Raw genomic sequence first — 23604 nt, forward strand, 5'->3', positions numbered from 1 at the left:
GAGTGGAGATTTTAGTAAGAAGTCTCCTAGACTTCTGTTATCCTAGAACAGGGAAAATAAGACTTGCAGAAGCAGACAGCAGATAAAGAAGTAACTCTAATAAAAAGGAATTACCGGTATGGATGACTTCTCCTTTGCTTTCACTTATTGTTACTGTTAGTTCGTAAGGTAGAAACTGAATGATACCATGCGGATCATCATTCTTCAAAATGGTTATATTGACCATTGTGGCATTCCCCAACTTGCCTGGCATTTCACTGTAGCCACTAAGTACCACAGAATATAGCTCATCCAGCTAGAAGAGGGAAACTCAGTCAGAACAAAAATACATATTCAACATCCACATCAAAAACAAAATGGTCTATAGTCCACAGTCCCCCATCAGGCAGAAAGGGATACAAACTTAAAATGAAATCACACACATTCTACATGCAATAAACGTTTGTATAATGCTATCAAATAAAGGAAATTGTTAGAACTTTCTATCTCTAAAAGCATCAGTTTCTCCAAAAGTCTATTATTATTATAAGCAAGGACTTATTTTGTGTACTTAATTTAGAATCGCATAATTTCACAAGTAATGTTTGTAACACACTCTGAAATGTAAATTTTCTTTCCTCCAAGACTTCTTAAGATTCCTGGCTTTGTAACAGGTAAAGCAAAGATTTTTAAACCATGGACAGCATGCTAATTTAGAAAGAATTGATCAACTGGCTTTATTAATCTAATGGGACATGGTACTTTCAAAAAAGTATCAGAGAACATTAGAAAAAAATATTGCATTTATCTATCTAGAAAACAGCATTACTCTACACTGGGGAGAACTCAGTGAAACTGGCTGGTGGTTAGCAGTAAAGAAACACACATGAACTGGTTCTTCACATACAATTCAATTAAACAATGGTGTTCAGTACTACAGAATGTCATGGATGCTAAAACCTTACCTGCGTTCAAAGCGTAACTGCTTCAATTAACAGAAAGAAAATCTGAAGGCACCCAAAGATACCATCCATTACTCCAGACATCCTTGGACTGCCCACCATTGGAGGCTGGGATGGCATTCTGGAGGAAAGTGATTATATATGTCCTGCTCATGTATGTGGCTTTTGGCCACTCTTGGAGATAGAAGAGTATAAAAGGACCTCCTTATTTTTTAGTCCTGACACTACAATTCGTATGTTTTTGCCTGAGCATTTCAGCAGGATGACTTACCTAGTCTAATAATACTGCTGTAAGCAGGGAAATACTTTTATCTCAGCCTGCTGATGAACTAGTAAAAACTGGGAATGGAACTATTAAATAACCCGCTGTTTTAGTGCCTAAGTTTTACTAGATTAACTTATGTTCCTGGCTTCTGTAGTGGAGTTCAGACTTCTTATGTCTCCTTTCTTTGGAGTATGTAGGGAAAAGAAACCTGAATTTCTACAGCAGCCTATGCAATTGAAGTTGGAGTTGCTGTGATCCCCTGATTTCCTCATCATATGGTCCTCCATCCCTCCTTCAATCCATGACTGATGACCACCTGGCCCTACAAAAAGATTATTAACCTTCCTAAAACCTTTATGTTTTGTAAAGCTGGCTTTCTGACATCTTACTCCTAGATCAGCTCATTAGCAGGATCAGACAAACACAACTAACTGCTTATGCAAAATACAGCATAGGAATGTGCATGTAAAGGCAGCAAAAAATGCTGAATCACAGCAGCTAAAATTTATGTTAACATAAATGTGGTAAAATCAAACCCTTGCAAACTTCCTGATGGAATCCAGGATGGCTGATGCACAGGAAAGGGAACAAGCTACAGAAAAGCAGAAAGCAAAGAGAAAAGCAACAGACACATGCCTCAAATTGTGCAGATTTCTGGGATTACAAAACAATAGAGATATCAGAGAAATGAATATTCAGGCAAGACTGACAAGACCTGATTTGTATTGATATAAAGTGCTTTCATATGGTGCTTGACTATCTTATAGGCCTTTCAGTCACTCCTCCTCTATCTATTTCTCACACTTAAGAAAAAGAAAGCCTTCAAATGTTACAGAAAAATTGCTGGTATTTACAGGTGAAACCATCTATATTTTAGTAAGTGACAAACAAATATGTATGTGAATGCAATTTAAAGAGAGAAAAATATTAATTCTTACCTCTGGAATCCCATCCATCCTTGTCAGTAGAGTAATTATGATCTCTCTTTCACCAGGCTTAAACTCCAGAATTCCTGTGCTTCCATAAAACTCATTATTATCTCTTGGTTCTACAGTGTAGCGCAGAAACTGTCTGATGAGGCTTCCTCTAGTGCGAACAATCTGCAGCTCAACAGACTCCCCTTCCTGCAAAAAAATAAAATTAATCTTTTTCTAGCACTCTGTTAGAACTAAGTCGTCTGTAATGTTTAAGTGACGTTACTCGGATAGCTACCTTGATGCTGTAGGGACCTCTGGAAGAGGAAGAAAATTCGAACACTCCTCCAGGATCATCGTTTTCCAAAATTGTAATTTCACAAGTAGTAAACCCGTATTTCAGTATCTGATTTTCCACACTGACCCTGAGAAAGGAAGGTAAGAGGTTTTTTTCAAGTTGCAACTCTGTTTAGCAAATCCATACAGAGGAGATCAGGATATTGACAAATTTTATGAATAAATTATGAAAGCCAACAGTTACCTACAAGGATTAAAACAAGTTAAGAATGATACAACATCAGAATGTTTTATCCATTCGTAAAAAATGAATAAATAAATAAATAAAATAAATAATTGCCTCTGAAGTAACTTTTTGTTTGTTTGTTTCTGATTAGCTTTTTATAGCTAGTAACTCTGTTGTTTGTTTGTCTGTTTTTGATAACACATGCACACAACACACAGGAAAAGAAACAGAATAGTGCCAGGAAAAAAAAAAAAAAAAGTTAGTTAAATTCAGAACTACTTTGTACTTGGATCAAGGTATAAAGGAAATTCCAAAATCACCTATGCTGAGATTACACTGAAAAGCATAAATTTCCATTATTGCTTTGTTTGTCAAAGTTTACTACTGACATAAAGAGGCAGAAATTTGACCCTCGATACCATGGATTTCATCCTCAGCTCTGTGTTAGCCTGCCTTCTGTAGATGTGGAGACTACCTGTAGGATCCCTGTCTGACTCTACAAAATGTTGGACCTGCTCTCAGTAGCTCAGACTCATTCCCCTTTCTCATTACTCCTTTAAAGCACATGCTGAATGGTGCAAGAATGAAGTACGTTGACCAAATACGCATACTTCAGATTCCTCTCAGTAAAGGATTTCTCTCTCTGGGCTTCTCCTACACCATCTTGATCGTACTCTGTGACAGGAATGGGCAGTATCTGATAACAGTAATGAACCTTGCATATTACTTGCTTGCCTTTCCTCAGAAGCAGTAATTTTCATCATTTTAAATTTCTTATATTAAAAATTCCAGAGAAGCACTATTGCAGGATGCATCAAGAATACACCTTCAGATTGATGGTCTGCATATGATTTATTACATGTAGTTTTAGGTACTTAGATTCCTTTGCATCTTTCACGTTTCCTGTCAGTATTGTATTTTTCAATGAAATCGTGGTCCTGCATACTGTACATATTTTTGTGCTTTCACTGTGCTACAACCTAGACTTTATCAAACACTATTTCATGAAGAAATGTGATCTATTATATCCAGTTTTTGAAATCAGGCCCAGAACTGTGTCCAGAAGCACGTTTTAAGTAACTGGAACCTACACACACAAAAACAACTTAGCATTGTTGTAGCACAGTCTACAGGACAGGGTACAGGATGCAAAATAGGTAATACCTATTTAATAGAGTAACGTGCTCATGTTTGTTACATGTTTAAAAAAAAAAAAAAGTCGGTAGAAAAAATAACCTGTGTTATATAAATTATATGCATGTTAGTCTAAATCAAGATAACTTTCCTTGTCTTTGACTAGAGAAAATTACTCTGTAACTCTAATCAGTTCAGCCATTTAGTTGGGGCAAACTGTATTTGTAGCAGTTTAAAACAATTAATTCATTATTCCATGAAACACTCAAATATCAAACACTGAGCCATGCATTCATAACTTTCATCATTCACAGATCCTACATAAAGAAATGCCTTCAAGCAAGAACCCCATGCCATCAAACGAAACACCAAAGGGGAAGCATGCGTTGTCTGAAGAGATGCAGAGACGTGATTCTTGGGGGGGAAAGAAATGATAAAGACAGTTTCTGTCCAAACCAACCACTTCTAAAACAAAGCATTGATTCACTGAGGACAGAAAACAGTTCACCGCACTTACCCAAAGAACACGACAAACCTTTCTGTCTCTACCCTGTCAACACAGAGGAAAAAAAAAAAAAAAAGAGGATGTAGAAAGTAATGAAAGTGCCACTTACTAAAATTTCAATACTACCCATCTTATAAAAGAACAAAAAACTAACAAAAGGGACAAAAAAAAAAAAAAGAAAAAGAAAAAAAAGAAGGCTTTCTTTTTACTTTCCAAAAGTTTATAATGTTCTTTTTATGGGAACCCTGCTTGCTTGGCATTTTCCTGTTGACAAAGGCCAGCAAGTGGGCAGTTCCCACTTAGGAGGAGTGACCCCATGACCAATTCAGCATGTCAAGAGCCACTCAAGGTGTTCCCTACCAAGCCCTCCTCAAAGAGCTTGATTACTGACTGCGTGATCACAACTGCAGCAGCCATCCACGATTATAACCCTTTATTAGGGAAATACATCTACGTGCCTCTGTGATATGGTGTTTCATCAGTCTGACAAAGTAATGATAAAAACAGATAAGCACAGAAAGAGTACTGATGGGTACACAAGGAAAAGTAATTAGGCACAAAATCACAGCAAACCTCATTTACAACAATTTTTTAGTTAATCAGATTACCAAAGTAGTATATATACATGTATAACATAAATACAAATATAAGAAAGAGAAGCAGAAGGAGAAAAAGGGGAAAAAGAGGGGACAAGGAAATAAAGGGACAAAAAAAAGAAAAGAAAAAGGGGAAAGGAAAAGGTATTTGCTAATCAAAAGGTTAAAAAATTAAATCAAGTTTCAACCAAGCATTTATAACAAAACTGCCACATGAAGTCAGTCAAAAGGGCAGCATTATTCTGCAATAGTAATCATGTATTTTGGCTTTCTTAATCAAAAATACATTAAATACAAAAACTGTATCGTCTATCAAAGCACCAAAAACAGATTAAAACAGTGTTTGTAAGGTGATAATTGGGCTCCACTAATCTCAAAAATAATTTAAATTTGGAATTCAATACAGACAAGAGTTCACTCTAAATTCTGAGAAGTAAATACATTCACAGACGTTCTTTCGAATAGGAAGTCTGAATTAATTGAAATTTGTTATTGATATTCACTGAAGCTAGGTATATATTGAGACATTCTCCCTTCCCTCAGAAACATGCAAAAGCATTCAAAAAACAGCAAAATATTAACACAATGAAAAGATCAAGGAGAAGATTCCAGAGTTGGTAATGCTAAAATTTAATTATATCGCTAAGCTGTTAGTAAAATAATTTACAACAGAAAATAAAAATGAATCACTATATCAAGTGAGCTTTTGATATGTATTAAACCTAGACAGCTTTCAGGTCAGGAAGCAACCAGTAAAATTCAGTCCATCAACTGGTAAAAAAGAACATTGTTCAGGTGGTTTCTCCATACAAACCCCATCTTGAACACCTGGATCCTTTTATTTATTTACTTATTTGTTTGTTTGTTTGTTTATTTATTTATTATCTGGTCATTTTTTTTCTCTGGCTGATATCATGAGTGGTCAGACCGCTATCACTGCCCTGGCACAGTAATGTTAGTTACTTCTCCAAAAAGTCATAAAACATCCTATGCAGAAACTTAATAGAAGCAGCTAGGTTTAGGTTTCCAGCTCCAAGATGCTGTTAAGCAAACAATGAATGAACGAAGCTGTGGCTGCCCCATCCCTGGAGGTATTCAAGACCAGGTTGGATGAGGCTGTGGCCAACCTGATCTAGTAGGTGCCATCCCTGCCCATGGCAGAGGGGTTGGAAGTGGATGATCTTTAAGGTCCCTTCCAACCTGAGCCATTCTGTGATTCAAAGAATGGTGCACTCAGTAGTATTCTTTATATCTATACTCTAAGGCATATACATGTAACTTTTCATAACATAGAATGCATATCCCTAACAAGAAATTTTTAAAAAATAGTATTGAAAAAAAAAAGAAGAATTAAGAGAACAAAGATAAATTAGGAAAGTACATTTTAAATTTAAATCCAAAATGTTTGTTGTAAAGTATTCTCACAGGTTTACTTTTTTCTAGGAATAATAAAAAAAAAAAAATCCCAATTCTATTGTTTTGAACAATTACATTGTAATGCAATTATCATACTCACATCCTGCAAACTTTTATCCTTTTAATCCAAATGCTTGCTTTTCGGTTCAGTGTACTCTTCATGTGCTAAACCTAAGTCCATACAGGGCTAAACCAGGCAAGGTGAAGCGTTCAGCAAATAGCTGCATAATACTTCCAGCAGCCAGCTCAGATCGACCCGGAGGAGCTACGGGGCTGGACACAGGGTCCGTGCCACCAGAGAGCTGCCAGGACACCAGCCCCATCCCCTGCCACGTGCACTTCCAACCTCGAAGAACAGAGGGGCGTTCATATACCACCCTTACACCACGGAGGAGATGCTCCCAGACTGCCTGACACTACACGGGTCCAGTTCAGTCCCGTTTCACTCCTCGTGGTATGTGAAACCAGCTCTTTAGGTGTTCCTCTGACAGCAGTATGGAAACAGGACAAAGAGGGCTATTCAGAAGCAGCAATAAAAGTTAAAACAGCTGCTTTGACATGGTGGCTTAACCGTGGCCAGCAGCTCCTCCAGCTAGTGAAAAGAACTCTTGACCAGGAATAAGGTGATACCAATCACTGGGAAAGCCACTTCCCTGTTTTTATCCTCAGCTTATTTTTTCCTGTAAAATGGCTATGTATGGACATGAAGTTTCATATCGTCACAGACAGTAAACCCTGGCAATGCTTATGATGCTGCCAAAAGAAATACAACCTCAAAGTGTGTAAAGCATTTCTTATACAACAAGACTAATGTGAAATGACTGATCATTAGGGAAATTCTTTCAGTAAAAAAAATCATAATTATTATGTAGCAAGAACTACAGATGAATTAGGACAACTGACAGGAGCTTCAAAATGTTTCTTACACTTTTTTAAACATGCAGTACAAGAAAATAGGAGAAATTAGAGTTTTGACTAAGTTTAAGGTACCATGAGAATTTCAATGTTAAGAACTAACTAGAACCACAAAATAATTAAATAAATAAATGAAAAATAGCTTTGAAGTTAATAACTTTTGACAAAATCTGGAATTTCTGCAGAACCTGAGTGTTCTGAAAGACACATGAGAAACTTAATTTCCACTGTGAATCTACACGGCTGTCATTATTAAACCACACTTCTCTAAAAGACTTTCTTTTCTATCAGGGTATCTCAAAAAGGGGGAAGTGAAATTGCTTGTGGAACATTACTCAATTTGCTTGCATTCAGTGTTCACCCCCTCTTCAATTTTTTCAGGATTATCTACTGATTTAATTAGAGGCAGGCTCTAGCTCTAAAGAACTGCATTAAAGTAGGATTTGCCACATTAGACTTTCCATAGTGCCTCTCATCAGAGGAAACACCTTCTCTCCAGGTTTAATCCATCATTTATTTGATTTTTGAGGCTATTTTAATTTTTCTGAGTCATAGCAGGAGAGATATGTTGTTATTTTGAGAAGTAATGAAAACAAGCAGTAGGTGTCCAGCGCACTCATTTCAACATTCTACTATTTTCAAATGACTTTTTCCCCGTTAAAACGCAGTCTGATCAAACCCTTGAGGCATCCCTGGAGGTTTTCAAGGCCAGGTTGGACTAGGCTGTGGGCCGACCTGATCTAATGGGTGGCATCCCTGCCCATGGCACTGGGGTTGGAAACTGATGATCTTTAAGGTCCCTTCCAACCCAAGCTATTCTGTGATTCTATGAAAATTTACATAAGTAAGATAGATATGGTTTTGAAACAGACACTAACCAAAGGGAATTACCAAGTAAGGAGAAAATCCTAGCTCCATTAAGCAGTATGGCAGTGAGTAACCCACAACACATAAACCCTTAAGCCCTGTCCATCAACACTACACAGTGATTTAAATGGCCCTCCTATGCTTTTCTAACTTTTTGACATGTAGCAACCTCTAAAACCCAAAAATGTTTAAAAACTGCCAGATATTTCACAGTGAAATAGTCAAGTCTGTATTTTACATTTGTAATTTTCAAAAAATTACTTCATAACTCATAGGTCTAATCATTTTCCACATAAACTGATGACAGAATGTCAGCCTATGGAAATCTGTATCCCATCACAGAAATCACTAGAACAATAAAAATCTTCAAATAACGTTGCTTCAGTTTATTATATATAGTAAATGAGATTTATGTCGTAACATATGCATATGGATCTGTTCTGGCATCCTAACTTCCATGAGTTAAGACTCAAAAAATGCTGGAGCATAAGGACTGCCTAAACAGTTGTCTGTTTGTTGATTATCACTTCCACAAAATAAAAGTGATTTATCCCCAGATCCCAAAGTCTCCAAGTTCTCAGTCTCACCACCACTCACTCATGAGCACAAACACAGGCCACGTCCCCAGCCCACATACCCTGCAGGTTCTGGCCCTCTGGTTGTGCCAGGTGCCAAACTGATAGCTGTCTGCACCTTAACTGGGGGGCTGATAACTGCCAGTGAGAGATTACGTTGTGTAGAAGGAAAAAACAGCAATCAGATTTAAAAAAAACTGATTTCTGTTTGTGCTTACCAGGTAAAATGAACAGCCCTAGTATGCATATATGCTCTCACAAAGCACACACACAATTTCCATGGCCTGTTCCACCTACATTCATCAAGAAGACCAAGGTCTTTCCTTTCTCACATAGATTTCACTACAGACATCTGGTTTTATTTATGCTTGGTCTCAATTCAGGCCTATTCAGATAGGGCAGGCATTCAACCTGAATCTGCTCCTAAAAAAAGAAAATATAAAGAAGCTTCAGCAGATACAAGACTCTCTTGCTCCTTCATTACTCATCATTACTCATCTGTGTTCTTTGGAATCATATTTTTCATGTTATACATTTTCCTCCAGTTTGTGGACAAAATTCAGAGCTAGTTTTAATATCTGTGGTCTAAGTATAGAGAGCATAAAGCAAGAAAGGATAACATTGTTTTTAATGGCTTGGAAAAAATATAGTTATGGATGCACTTAAAGCTTATTTAAAATTGAACTGCCTTGACAATACCACTAAGCCGTAAATAATACATCCTTGTTAGAACTAATTATTTTGATTATTTTACCCGTGCTATTAATAATTGCAATACATTGAATGCTTATGAACATATGTCTATGTCTGTAGTTTCATTAAAGTTCTTACATGCTTTCTTTTCTCGCTGACTTATGCTACAATTTACGGAACAGTACAAGCACATCTACAGCACAGTGCGTCTTTGTTTTCATGCTCATTCACTACTGCTGTGAGGTGCTGGCTGCCAGCCTCGGAAACTGAAATCTTCTATTTGTCCACAAAATACCAACCAGGCTGAAAGCAATAGCACGGGCGTACACGTAACCCTGCCAGTATCCTTCAACCCTAATTTGAAGAGTCATGTCTAGTACTGAAAGGATGATCTCTGCAGTCATTTCATTCTTGGCTTCTGCTAATTAGTTGAAGTGAGGGATGCTACCAAGGTCTAGAGAAAAGTTCAGATTCTATCTCCTCCTTGCTTACTTCTTTTTCCAGGACAGACCACCTGTTCCTCGGTTCACTCTCTGACCCTGCCAAGTGTGGGAAAGCTGCTTACTGTTGGCACACTTTTCACCATCCACTTCATGATCAACAGAGCCTACGGCTTGCACCATACACAGCAAAAGCAGAACACTGGTTGTATTTGTTCAGCTGCCAGTTCAATCCCTGTTGCAGCCACCATTTTCAAGGTATAGCCTACAGTTGTAACTCAGGATAAATGGCAGAAAACTGTACTTTCACACACGTGAATCAAAAAAGTTACCCTTTCATGCTGCTTACTTCTATCTACTTACTTGTTTACCTCAATACCACTCTGCATTCTTGGCCACCTTACACTCAAAACTTGAACCATCATTTCTAATCCTAGTTTCCCCCTTTGTGCCAGAGACTCTAAAAAAATTCCTTGAGACAAACCAGTTTCTCCCACAGAAAGAAAGCGGAGAACTGCTTGCAATAGTCTCTGTTTTTATTCTGAAAAGGATTGCCTTTTTAATGTAATGAGTAGCCAAGGTAGAATAAAATAACTAGTTCTGAACTACATGCATTAACCAGCCACCTTTTAATCAAGCAAGCCAATCCCGCAAAGGAATAACATCTTCCCTGTGTGCCATAAAGATGTTCGAAAACCATGTTTTCTGAAATGGGATCTTCTAGTGATCAACAACAGCGTGAGGAGCTTCTTGCCTATTGTTTGCTAATGTGGAATCACTGTGGATATCTGTTGTGGATATCTAAGAGCTAGCCTACGCTTCCTGTACAGAATAAAAATACTTCTTCTGCATAAGGTAAGGACTATGTAAGTAGTAGATGTTCAGTGTGGAAGCTGGTGCTGGCAGACCACTGTAGTATGTTTTCAGTAAAAGTGGAAAATGTACCTTAGACAAATAGGAGGTAATACAAGAGCACGTGTGGTGGTATTTCTGTATTTACTTATGTAACTGAGCTGTGGGAAGCAGGACAGACGATATAGCCAAGACACTCTTGTTAGTAACTCAAAGAGGGAAAAGACTCCTGATTATAAACTAATTTAAGTTTTCTGAACAGTGTTCACATGCAGATAATAGTATCACCTGAGGGCCCTTACAGCCTGTTATCCTAAAATCCTCCACTAGATGAGAAGGGAGACCAGAACACTGTGCTTCAGAAACCCCACTGCATTCTCATTAGCAGAAGACTGCAATAATAGTCACACTGGGATATTCTGGGGGCTATGAGCTGACAGAAGTATCTAATTATCAAGGAATATTGAACATGCAGATCAAACAAATAAACTGCAAGTCTAATTCTACAGTGACACCCAAGTTATAAATGTTTTTTCTGACAGAAAAAGTTCTGCATTGCTTTTTAGTTCTCACTTTAGTTTTTCCCATTATCTTACTAAATATTATTTTTCCGAAAAAAAAAAAGTGTTAAAACCAAGAGCTATAAAAAAGATCAAAACTGAAAGAACTTTCTAAATAGCATACAGAATTTTCATGAAAATATAAACAGTTAAGTCATTAGATAATAAATGCAAAATGGTTTCTTACATTGATCTCCAGTCAAAGAACCCATACACAGTCTGAAACAAGGGCCCACTATTTCTTCAGACACATATCAACACAATGCAAGCAATACCATGTAATTAACACTGTGCTAATCTGTTATGCATAAATTGAGTACTGCAGCTGATACATATGAATAGAGAATAGGGTACAATACCTGTCCAAAGTTAATAACACAGTTTCGTTCATTTCAGGTACATCATCAGCTTTAATGGTGATGTTAATTGTGGTATCACTTTGTCCAGATAAGAAAACCACGGAGCCGTTAAAAGGACTTATATCATCCTGTGTTACCGCCTTTTGATTGGGACCAGAGGGTTTCAAACTCCAGAACACAGTTGCTTGACCATCAGTCCCATCTCGATGCAATGCAATGGAAACCTGTGAAACACATTAATTTGTTGTGACTTGCAAAAGTAGATGCAAAACCGATTACTCCCTTGCAAATTACTATTTGAATAAATAATAATAAAAACAAAAGTTTGGCCAGTTCTAATTTGAGAATGGGAAATGATCTATCTTATTCAGGATTTGTCTCAGTCCTACTTTACATGACTATGCTCGCAATTGGTGAGAGAGACTAACTGCAGTATCTTTTGCTCTGTGTGAGCATCAAGGGCTAACTGGTTTTAGATACTTACACAGAAAGCAAAGACCAATCTCAGTTCTCTGGAAATCAGTAACAGATTATTTCAGAGCATTTTTTTTTTTTTTTAAAGAAGAGAATATTTAGGATAAGACAGAACTTACAGGAAGGCTTTTCCTCACATTAGTTGTCAAATGCTACACTGAATACAGCAAACTCCACCTTCTCCAAATAAGTTTTCCATAGCAAAAGACAATATAAAAAGGCTTACTTACCAGCGTAGCAGGGGAATCTTCTGGTTCAGAAAGAATAATCGGTAGATTGCTAATAAAGCCTATTTCTCCATTTGCAATATCTGGAGTAATCCTCAAAGAAATATTTCGAATTTCGCCTAATCTAGGACTCACAGATGGGACTAGAGGAATTCTATTCACCAGTTCAACTCCTTCCAGCTGTAGGAAAAAGTAAAAGAAAAGTGAGAAATAAGAAGCCTCAGCACCAAGTCAGAACAGTTCTGACATTTCAGAGTAATTTTCATATAAAGGAAGTATACATCTCCAGAGCAAATTCTTCCTACTGATAGCACTGCTGTTATAAAAATTTGTAAGTAGACATGTCAAAGAAATTAAGTGGATATTGTTGAGCTGTCAGCAGAATGGTACACCTCCCAGACAAATCATGTTAGTGTATGTAATTAAACACAGATCAAGCCAGAGAGAGAGACTCTGTTCCAGATCAGCTGATACATTACTAGAGCTATTAACAACAGTCATTGATGAGCAGCATAGGCAATTGTCTAACATCATTTTTTGTGTCTTGCATTGATAAAAATCTAGGGAAATCACTGAAGTCATAATAATTTACAGCCCTTGATCAAACAGCCAAATAATAATCCACTTTTCTTTCCTCTCCACAAAATTTTAAGGAATTCTCTATCTAAGAACTACCAGAGCCACATTAAGAATTTAAATTCAGTACAGTATTTCAAAACTGTATTTTACTTGTCACTGCATTTCTGATAGATTATAGATACTAAGAGGAAATAGATTTTTTTTCATCCTTTTCTTTAAAAGGGAAGCATCACTCGCTAAGCCCAGCACCAGTAGTGACACACCAAGGAAAGCAGAACTTGCCTGTTTAATTATTTCCTTTAAATATTATTTATTCCATGTGATTCTGTCTACATGCATCATTACAATAAATGTTTCCATAACAGATTTGCATATATTTCTGTGAACATTTCACTGGGGCATAAACTCCCACTGACATTTTTTCTTGGAGTTATCAGGTGTTATCATAGAGTAAAGCTTTATTTTTTGGGGATAAAATAGTGGCCTTTCTTAAATTCATATAGTAATCATGGTTCACCATTTCAAAAGATGATTTTTAAAGTCTTACAGTTCTTGAAACCAAACTCTATAAATATGTGGGCTGTATCATATTTTGTTCCACAACTGCTTGAGTAACACCCAGAAATATGCATGAACATTTATCTGATGATAGATGGAAATGTTTTACAAATACTGTATTTAGTAACTGATTCTCAACCATTCCAACTTGTTATCAAAAGTCTGAAGAACAGATGATGGCACTGTTTGTTTCTCCTCTTTTCTGAGCTTTCTCCTAGCATAGGCCCCGATTCTGCAATTAACAGGATGAAAGTGCACCACTGTGCGGTTATTAGCTCAGTAAACTTTCTGAAATACTACACAGCCAAAACAATTTGCTCTATTTAAAGTGTATGCTGTATTTGGATCCTGTATGGTACCTTTGGAATAAAGTAATAATCAATAAAGAACAGAGATTTTACTCTTTCTGCAATGTTTCCTTTAGTACCTTTTAAAGGAAACCAGTACAAAGAGAAAAAAATATATAGTTATTTGAACAATAACAATTAGTTTATGAGCTTAATTTTCAGAGTTAATCTTCCTAGCTATACCAAAAACCGCATCTCTGATTACAGCACGTTATTTAATTGAAGGTGTCACTAAGGAATATATCTCACATTAACATTATCTCCTGTACCTTTATTCATCCTACAGTTTCATTTGCTTCTCTGCTGATTCCTGAGTCAATTCTTTATTTTGCCTAAGTACAACTCATTCTAAACATGTTCACTGAGATTATCATTTATTCACGATGCAGAAGGATTGTCACAGTGATAAATAGTGGTGTTTTCCTTCTCTATGAGTTTCTAAATTAATTATTTGAGCTGGAAAGCTCCTCTGATTTAATTTCTTCAAACAAAGATTTTATTTATAGTTCATGGAGAAAGTACAGAAAAAAAAAAAAACAGATTGGAATCTACAGTTTGAAAATCCAGGCAAAGTGCTTGGAATGACTGAACATTCTGAAATATTTATCAGATGTGTGTCTTGACTACAGTCAAAGGACAAAAAAAAAAAAAAAAAAAAAAAAACATTGAATACATGGAATTAGACATTTAAGAATTTTGTGGATCTCTCAAACCTCTTGCAATCATAAAACATACTAACGTGTTCTAGTATTTCAGAAGGCAATTCCTAATCTAACTGTGAATGCCATAAATAAATAAATAAATAAAATTGCATATTAGATAAACAATATAATTCTGGCAAAACTTTTTGTTCTCATTATTCCTCCTGTAAGAGAATGTAGGGAGAAGGATGTGGAGGGAGGAAATCTTTCAAAGGTCTTAGAAGTGATTACAACGTCTTTGGTAGACTATAAGGAAAATATAAAACCTGGCAAATTTGAAATTCATGGATATAACATCAACACCTTCAACGATGATAAAAGTTATCTTTTACAAATTGAGATAGAAAAAAAAAAGGAAAGAAAAAAGTGAAGAAAACTATACAGGGAAAAAAAAAAGTAAGTTCTCCTAACAAATTTATATATAAATGCAATATAATATACATATAATATATAATGTATATTTGACCCTTTTTAATTTAGAATAGTTCAGCTGGAAGAGCAAAGATCACAGTATCACAGAATTGTAGGGGTTGGAAGGGACCTGGTCAGGCTGGAGAGTTGGGCAGGAAGAAACCAGATGAGGTTTAACAAGAGCAAGTGTAGAGTCCTGCATTTGGGAAGGAACAACCGCAAGTATCAGTACAGGCTGGGGGATGACCTGCTGGAGAAGGACCTGTATCAAGCCCAAGATACATTTACTTGCATGTCATTTCTGAAATTTTTCCTGCTTCAGTAATTTAATTTTAAGAACCTTATTTTTTTCACGTTCCAAGTCAGAGGCCAAGCAGAAACATGCTTCAAGGGGCAAGCAACAGACAACGCTGATCTCATTTTGATAAATTCCATGATTAGTACCTGAATCCTCTTTAGTTTTAAAATTTGTTTAATTACTAATGATTAGGGATAGAAAACTTTATAGCATAGTTATGAAAGATGTCTTTTTAAATAAGAAAATCTTTGCTTCAGAGCTAAGCACTTTTTTTTTTTTTACAGGAATGGTCATTTAAATTACAGTCAAGGGGAAGGATCAATTATTGAATCATATTCCTCATATTAAATAAGCTAAAAAACAAAAACAAAAACAAAACAGCTGAGATACCTGTATGAGGAAATGAGCACCATTTTGAAGAAATGCATCTTTTCTTATTGGTATACTCAAAGTATGATGTGTTTTTCCTTCTGGAAACAGGAGGATGCTGTTTCTAGACATATTTAGAATGCCATCTTTTGCTCTCTCAGGATCCAGAGCTCCAGCTGGAATATACAGTGCAGTATAAACTAACTGCACATTTCCAACTGTTCCTTTCTCCCTTACAAAACTCAAGGATAAAAAGCGTCCTGTTGGATTACTTTCAATCTTCTGATTCTCCAAAGGATAAAACTTTATTACGCCATAAACATCATCGCTGTCCTGAATGTAAAACAAAAGCTGCAAAACAGAAAACAGCATCACTTACTCAATGCTACAATTAATATACACCACAGTTTTCACGTTTTCATGAAAGTATGTCCTGACTGTCATCATACATTTTTATCGTTAGTGAATTGGCACTCAAGAAAGAAATCAGATTGACAGCCCCAAAGTGTTGCTTGTGCACAAGCAGCACACCACTGATAGCAGCAACTTTCCTGCTATGCCTCATCTATGTCAGAATGAGCTTTGAATAACTGATTTTTGGTTCAGCAGCCAAAGTGAATAATTTGAATATATTTCAGACTGTGAAAAAATCATTTAATTCACCAAATTCATTCCAATCATATGTTCAAAAAGCAAAGTAGGGACCTGAGTCACAGAATTGTCAGTAATGCTAATTACCCCTTATTTAAAAGTTCAGAGGTTAGTCTTAATCACTAAGCCATCCTCTTGAAGCTGTTACTCTGTGTAAAACATTCCAGTACCTACAGCAAATAAGCAAGTGAAAATAAATGCTCAACCTTCTCTTAGCAAGCAACCAATCAAGATAGCAGTTATGCAATGATATTTATGATGGGAATATTCTAAGCTAAATGCTACTGCATTAAATAGGTCTGGCCTTATAAAATATGTTAAGCCAAAGACTTTGGATGTGGCTCTTTATACTGAGAATACATCAGCTTGCTTCACTTAAACTCAAGCACAACTACTTCAATTTAGCCAATCCACCAAAACTGGTGGATCCTAATCCTAATCCTACTCCCTAATTATTATCTATCACCTCCTCAAAACAAGTTCTGAAATCAAACTTACCTCAGATGGTTCGCTGACTTCTGCGCCTCCCTGTATTGTATGAGCTAAGAGCTTCAGAAGATAGGGCTCTGCTTCTTCTGGTATGTTATCATCAATAATGGTCAGTGAAAGTGTGACCAGCATCTGTCCTTGATCAAAATGTATCTCCCCGGTCTCTGGAACAAGGTCTGCAGTCACAGGTGACAGATCACTGCTATTTCGAGTTATGACCCAGGTCACAGAAACATTTCCATGTGTTCCACCATTTCTTACGATCGTGATCCCTTCAAACCTGTGGTTTTGAATGAAAATAAAAATCTGTAACATGCAATTATAATTAATATCGGTTTACTTAGCTATCTGTTCCCTGGAAGATTTATACTGACTTCAGTGGAATCGATATTAACTGCTGCTACTGACATTTGAGTCAGGACTTAAAATTTGTGAAATCATACCACAGAAGTAGACTTTTCTCAGGTTGCTTATTCATGAGATAATATACATAAAGACATGAGTAATATATCTAAAGACATTAGTTAAAATTTATTTTGTTTACAGTAAGAAAGATACTGAGAAGAGGAAAGTTGGCATGTTTATATTTTTTCTCAGGAAAGATGTTAAATTTCAGAAAACTTTTTCTCAACTAAATTTCTACACTGTTTTATGGACTATATCAAAATACAATTGTCAGGCATGAGTGTTTAAATAATGATTTTATTTAAAATAAAGTGACTCAACTATTTGCCTATGCACTGAAATATAATTTATCAATATTTGTGATTATGGAAATGTCACGTTTCCTGTATCTGTGTATAAGAAAGAAAAAAAAAAAAGTGAATATTGAAGTGCTGGGCTCTACATACTAGAAATTGTTCATAAAATCATAGGTTGATACATTACCTCTTTCTCTGGGGATGAACCACCATCACTAGCTAGCAGTGGACATTTTTACTAAAACTGGCAATATTGTATAGATATTAGTTCTGCTTGTAAAGATTTGTGTGGAGATTTGTTTTTAATTTATCTGTAAAATTACATGTATTTAACTTTTTTGGAAGTCTATGGGTATTCAGTACTTCACAGAAGACACTCACCACCATTTTTTAACCAGAGACTGACTTTAAATACAGTGTAGACAAAGATTTACTGGGAAAGGAAGCCTGAAATATATTTTCCACTTGTATGAATGGGTGTGTGGCCGCATCACAACTTCACTGATCCATCTTTTAGATTAAGGGTTTTTCAGTATTTTGATAATGTCATTAAATATTTACAGTTCTCATATATAGTTCATAAATATTAAAATACTTCTGCATAATTAGACATTTTCTCCCTTGAAAATTCTATATCGTTTATAATAATTACACAGTAGGTGATTTCTATATTAATTTTTCACTACTGATTTTATAATTACTGTCAGTGAAATCCTAAGGATGCTTTACAGTGCCAAACAAATCCCTTAACATGACGAGATACTGTTTGAAGATCTGTAGTACCTTGAAATTTGGTCTTCATCAATGATAACAGTTTGAGTAAACAGGATACTGTTGATTGAAAGCACTCCATAGGGTTTATCATTTGGTTGGATGGTGACGTGAACAACAGATGGATTAACCAAAACAGCATCTCCCTGTAACGTGTCCTTAAGGAGCATAATTTGGAAGGTCTCAGCAATTTCTGGTATGGCATCATCAAGGATCTTGAATTTCATATATACTTCATGAACTAGAGGTGTGAAGACAATAGTTGTATTTGGCTGAAGATCTAGGAAGTCTAAATTGAGCTGCGCGTGTGCTGTTGAATTCCCAGTTATGATGGTGTAACTGACGGAGACTTCACATTCATCAGGTCCAATTAATTTTCCACTGTCATCCTTACCACGAATCACTTGAATTGTGAGCATTTCGACTTCCTCAGGCACCATGTAAGTGCTCTGAGCAAATCGCACAGGGCTGTCATTTTTCTTAATATTAATCTGAACAGAATTCCTTGTGGTGTTGATTTCAGCCCCTCCCTCCACACTCCTGAGATGAACAACAAACAATTCATCATTTTCAGGTATCTGGAAAAATAATAGTAGCAACAGGGTGTAAGTCCCATTTCAAATACATGCAGAACACTTACTTAGAAATATGTTATGTATATTTAGCAATAAAGGGAAATAATATAAACATTACAACCCTTTTCACATTAAAATAAACAGGCAAAAAGAAACTCGCTTGCAACTTTGAAAATCCCTTCTCAAAATTGAATGTTTCCATTTTCTAAGACATACTTCTATGCTATGGAAATATGAAAAAGTGGGAAAAGACAAAAAAAAAAAAGGGCAAACAAAAACTAGGCAAGAATCAGATGAAGCTCTATCTTTCCAACTAGAGAGTGTGAGGAGATCCAAACTCAACTTGTGGAAGTTGCTCTGCTTGGACACAAGTGTTCCTGACAGTTATTTAGTCTGACATCTTTATTTGCTGATGTTAACACCATTTTACATCTATGCATGCCTGAAAGAACAGAGGAACAACATATGAACACAACCTACCTTGGCCCTTTTGTTCCTATTCAACGGGAAAAAGAACAGTTCCTACTTTCAGACAGACTCACATTCCCAGCACAGCTTCAGTCACAGCTCTGAGAATGTGCTTGCTGATGCTTATCTATTAATTAGACTTTGGCATTTCTACATGTGGTTTGTTTAGAACTGCACTTTAGTTTTAGCTCTTTAGTCTCTAATAACTGATGCAGCAGACAAAAAAGAAGGGTTTATAAGCCTTGAATTGCAGAATTTAATATTTTTTACTTTATATTATTACATTTTATTCCCCAGTCTTGATAGGCTAAGTCTGTTTAACTGGAAAATATCATTATTTTATTAATACAGAGAGATTAGAAGGAAATATTTAAATATTACATAAGATCCTCACATCTCATTCTTGTTGTGGACTCTCAGAAAAAACAGTATTATTTGCTTCTGAGATAAATTCCACAACAAAATTGCTTATGTGTTACTAATGGCATTGCTTTGTTATAGGGCTGATGAATCCTTTCCATGTAGTTCTGTTTACTGAGCAAAAAAAGTTCAGAATTCCTTGTGGTCCAATATTTCTTCTCTTTTTACACATTTGTTAATTGGCCACCCTTAGATCCTGTTTCAGGGCACAAAGGGTATGCACGCCGCTGTCTTTGTAGCTGAGGCCAATTTTGTCCCTTGTTTGACTTGTGGCACTTAAACTTGCATAATATTATTGACTGATGCAGGTTGTTTGTTTTTTTTTCCAGCGTGAGATTTGCAAGCTCTCTGTCACCTCTCTCCTACACTACTATTTCCTATTTTATCTTATTAAAATTGATGTTAACTTACGCTTGTTTTAGTTCACTAGTTCATATACTGTCTTGCAGTACAAAAATACGCATTTGACAGTCAGAACGTACATGCCATTTTAGTTGCAGATAAAATCTTAGTATCCTACATAAATAAGGCATTGTGGAGCTTTCAATTACATCATGATTGACCAATAAATACATGAGTCAAACTTCGAATATAATAGTATAAATGATTTCCAGTGCTGCCTTGCCTCTTTAATTTTCTCTTAAAGTTGCAATTATACTTAAAAAGGAAACCTGCACAGGAAAAGTACTATAAATGCAGAGCTGTGGAAATCAGAACTGCAGTCCCCTACCTTCTGTAAGGCTGCACAATTCAGAAAAATACTTGTTTCATTGGTTTCCCTAACTCAGATCCTAAAAGCTCAAATTAAGTTCTGACAGTAGTGTTACTGGATTCTTGTGAACTCTATCATCATCATCATCAATAAAGGTTTTTGTGCAAAATTCATCTTTCACATACACTTGTGAAAGACTTTCAAAGAGTGGAAAGACGTTGACTAGACACACCAAATACAGATCAAACTTTCAGAAACAGAAGTTTGAGAGCATTTCTCAGAATAAAAATAAATAAAATCACATCCTCCCAAGAGAAAAGACCCTAATAATTTATTTCTGTGTGTAAGTCACTGAAATATTACATTGAATTGGAAAGAGATGTTTCTACACTTCAGCACCCCAGGTTGGCACAGCCTCTTAACACTAGAGTATCAGTAGAAATGTGGAAGGACATTTTTTATAACTAAGAGTAAAAAGGAAACAAGCTGCTTTACAGTTCTGTGCTCACTTCTGAGACACACACCTTTCACCATTATTGTTTTCTTATGAATTTCTTACTAAGTTGTTTTGTATCATATATACTTATTTTGATGTCTCAGTTTTCCCTCTTAAGCTTATTATAAAGGAAAAGAAAAACACAAAAGAAAAGTGCAGGTAAGAAAAAAGGAAAATCACAAGTTGCAAATTAGAAGAATGTTTTGTTTACTCTGAGATAAAAAGAAAGCCTCACAACCTATGAGTTATGTTGTGTTTTTTTTTTGTTTTGGTTTGGTTTTTTTGTGTGTGTGTTGTTTTTTTTTTTCAATTGGCCAATCTGAAAACAGAAAAATGTTAATTATCACCTAGTATTCATGCTTTCCACAAGACTGCATGTTTGTTTCAGGAATCTCATCTATTTTTAGGATTTTTTCAAATATGTTTCTACCCTGAAACATATTTGAAAAAAAAAAAACACAAACAAACAACGACAAAAAATATTTTTGAATCTGCCTTTTCCCTGTGAATCTTCAATGTGTAATATTCTTTCTTTAGTGACAAAGATAACATGTCTGCTCAGCCAGGATATGCACATAAACTAAAACTATTCACTGATGAGAATTAAAGAGGGAGCTTGGAAAGAGTAAAAATAATAGACCAGAGAGCCAAAATTTAACATCACTTCATCAAATAGAACTGCTTTTAACCTTATTTAAGCCAAGCCTTTTTGTAACTTATTACTCTAAGTCTTTCCAGAACTTCAGTTAACCTTCTACGTATCAAAGCCTAAGATGAAGTCAGCTTGTTCCTACCTGATCATCAAGCACTGTTAAATTATAAATCAGCTTTGATCTCCCAGGTGTGAATGTAATATTTCCCTTAGCTGGACTTAGGTCTTCTTCAGCTGGGTTTGGACCATCTTTTATCTGCAAAGAATTGATTTGTCTGATGAGAAGTCTATAAAGCAGGAATACAAATCCAGTGCAAGTACAATAACCAATATGCAGTGTGACTTGCATAACAAATGACTATCTGTTCAGCCATCTCCAACTTACAACTTACATGAACATTCAGTTGTGAAAATCTGCTCTTTTCTGGCAGACAGTGTAAGTCAGAACAACCACTCTGAAGAAATCCCGTATTTCCAGAATAAGAGGAAGAAAACTACTTCCATATAGGCCTATGGGGACTCTTTAGTATATTCTGATGCATAACTGACTCTTTCATATTACAGAAAGGATATTCATGCAAATTCAGTTTGAATCAATAGTATTTCATAATAAATTCCAAGACAAAGTAATAGTACTTACTGGTTTTGTGTCCCTTCTATCTTAACTTGTGATATTAAAGATACTAAATTTAACAGTCAAACTCAAAATACTACAAAGCCTCTTAAAGGTCATATGGGATTTTTTGGTTTTAGAACATTTTGTAAATTATTTTTCAACATACATATATAATGATGTGAGACAGACCTAAGTAATTGTCCAGAGAGTAAGATTTACTGTACCTTAAAACAAACATATTTGCAAAAAATTGCACAGAGAATCATATTCAGTACTTTAACTATTCATGCTATATTTAGTATTAATAAAATCCAGTGCAAAGCTTTTCTGGTTTTGACAGGTCTAGACTAAAGCTTTGAGGTCTAGATTAAAGCCTTACCCTATAGGACCAGGCAACTAGTACAGAAATATCTATATGAAAGATTTTATATATAATTTTAAAGTAAATAATAGAGTCTGAGCTAGATAAGAAAAAGAAAGCAATGAAGTCAGTAATTGTATCACATTCAAATCACATATGTAAATAACAGGATAAGTATTCAACATGATTAATTATTTCAAAAGCTTCATTTGCAGGGGATTCAAGATAGAGATCAAGATACAGATGATTATAGATACAGAAATTCACCAAATCCTGAGCACTCACAGTTCAAAGTTGGGATAATCATTAAAGACTCACTTGAATATTTGTATGTAAAATAAATATTTTTTAAAAAAATTAAAAAAACTTAGATAAGACACTTCTTACATACTTAATATGCATTATTTTCCAGTAATACATACTGATGTTGCCTCACGTACCTTTCTAAATGACAGAATATACTCGGTTTTCTCTAGTACCTCTTAACGTTAAACAGTCAATTAAACAGTCAGATAATTACAGTATTTTCTATATGACGGTTAATATGAATCCCTTTTATGAAACAGATCTACCTAATGTAGATGTAGGTATTTTGTCCTTCTTCCCCTTTTGCAAACACTTCAATAAATTATGATTACAGCCTCTCAGTTTAATCCAACAGACTACTGTATGAAGTCTTTTGGATAAACTCACCTCAAAAGTTATGACGACCGTCCCATAGGTTCCCCTCTCTCTAATTAGAGTGAGCGGCACAAATTCATTTCTGCCCCTGGGCTCATTCACTGTGATTAAGGCAGACTAATGAGGAAGAAAAGGAACAGACAATCAGACACAGATCAAATATCACAGCAGAATGAAGAAACTGTTACCATAGAAATATCAAACTCCCACAGACAAGTTAATCCAATCCGCAAACCAGTCCACTGATGGCATACATTTCCTAGCAACCAATTAGTTCAGCTAATGAAAACCTTAAAAGATTTCAGATAAAAATGTATCACGTAATGCAATTTGTGTGTTTTTGTTGTTGTTGTTGTTTGTTTGTTTCTGTAAATGAACATAGTCAACATACACAAAGCACTGACATATCATCACTGGTATTTTTAGGAGCTCCTACACCCATTAAAAATAGGTTTTCACCATCATGAAGTCGTTTATTAGATAGCTAGCTAT

The 23604-nt window shown here is 35.6% G+C and overlaps 1 protein-coding gene across 1 annotated transcript in view; it reads right to left on the reverse strand.

The window, feature by feature from the left end:
• Positions 1–23604, reverse strand: part of LOC308186276 (adhesion G-protein coupled receptor V1-like) — a 79849-nt gene that overhangs the window by 51181 nt on the left and 5064 nt on the right. The window contains 11 exon segments of the mRNA XM_080608409.1: positions 115–295; positions 2145–2330; positions 2419–2545; positions 4295–4327; positions 11556–11779; positions 12260–12436; positions 15541–15870; positions 16669–16939; positions 18144–18709; positions 21597–21710; positions 23125–23229. Of these exon segments, the coding sequence (XP_080464535.1) occupies positions 115–295; positions 2145–2330; positions 2419–2545; positions 4295–4327; positions 11556–11779; positions 12260–12436; positions 15541–15870; positions 16669–16939; positions 18144–18709; positions 21597–21710; positions 23125–23229 (2314 nt within the window).

This window comes from Anser brachyrhynchus, assembly GCF_964034855.1.
Source record: "Anser brachyrhynchus genome assembly, contig: SCAFFOLD_149, whole genome shotgun sequence".
Classification (NCBI taxonomy): Eukaryota; Metazoa; Chordata; class Aves; order Anseriformes; family Anatidae; genus Anser; species Anser brachyrhynchus.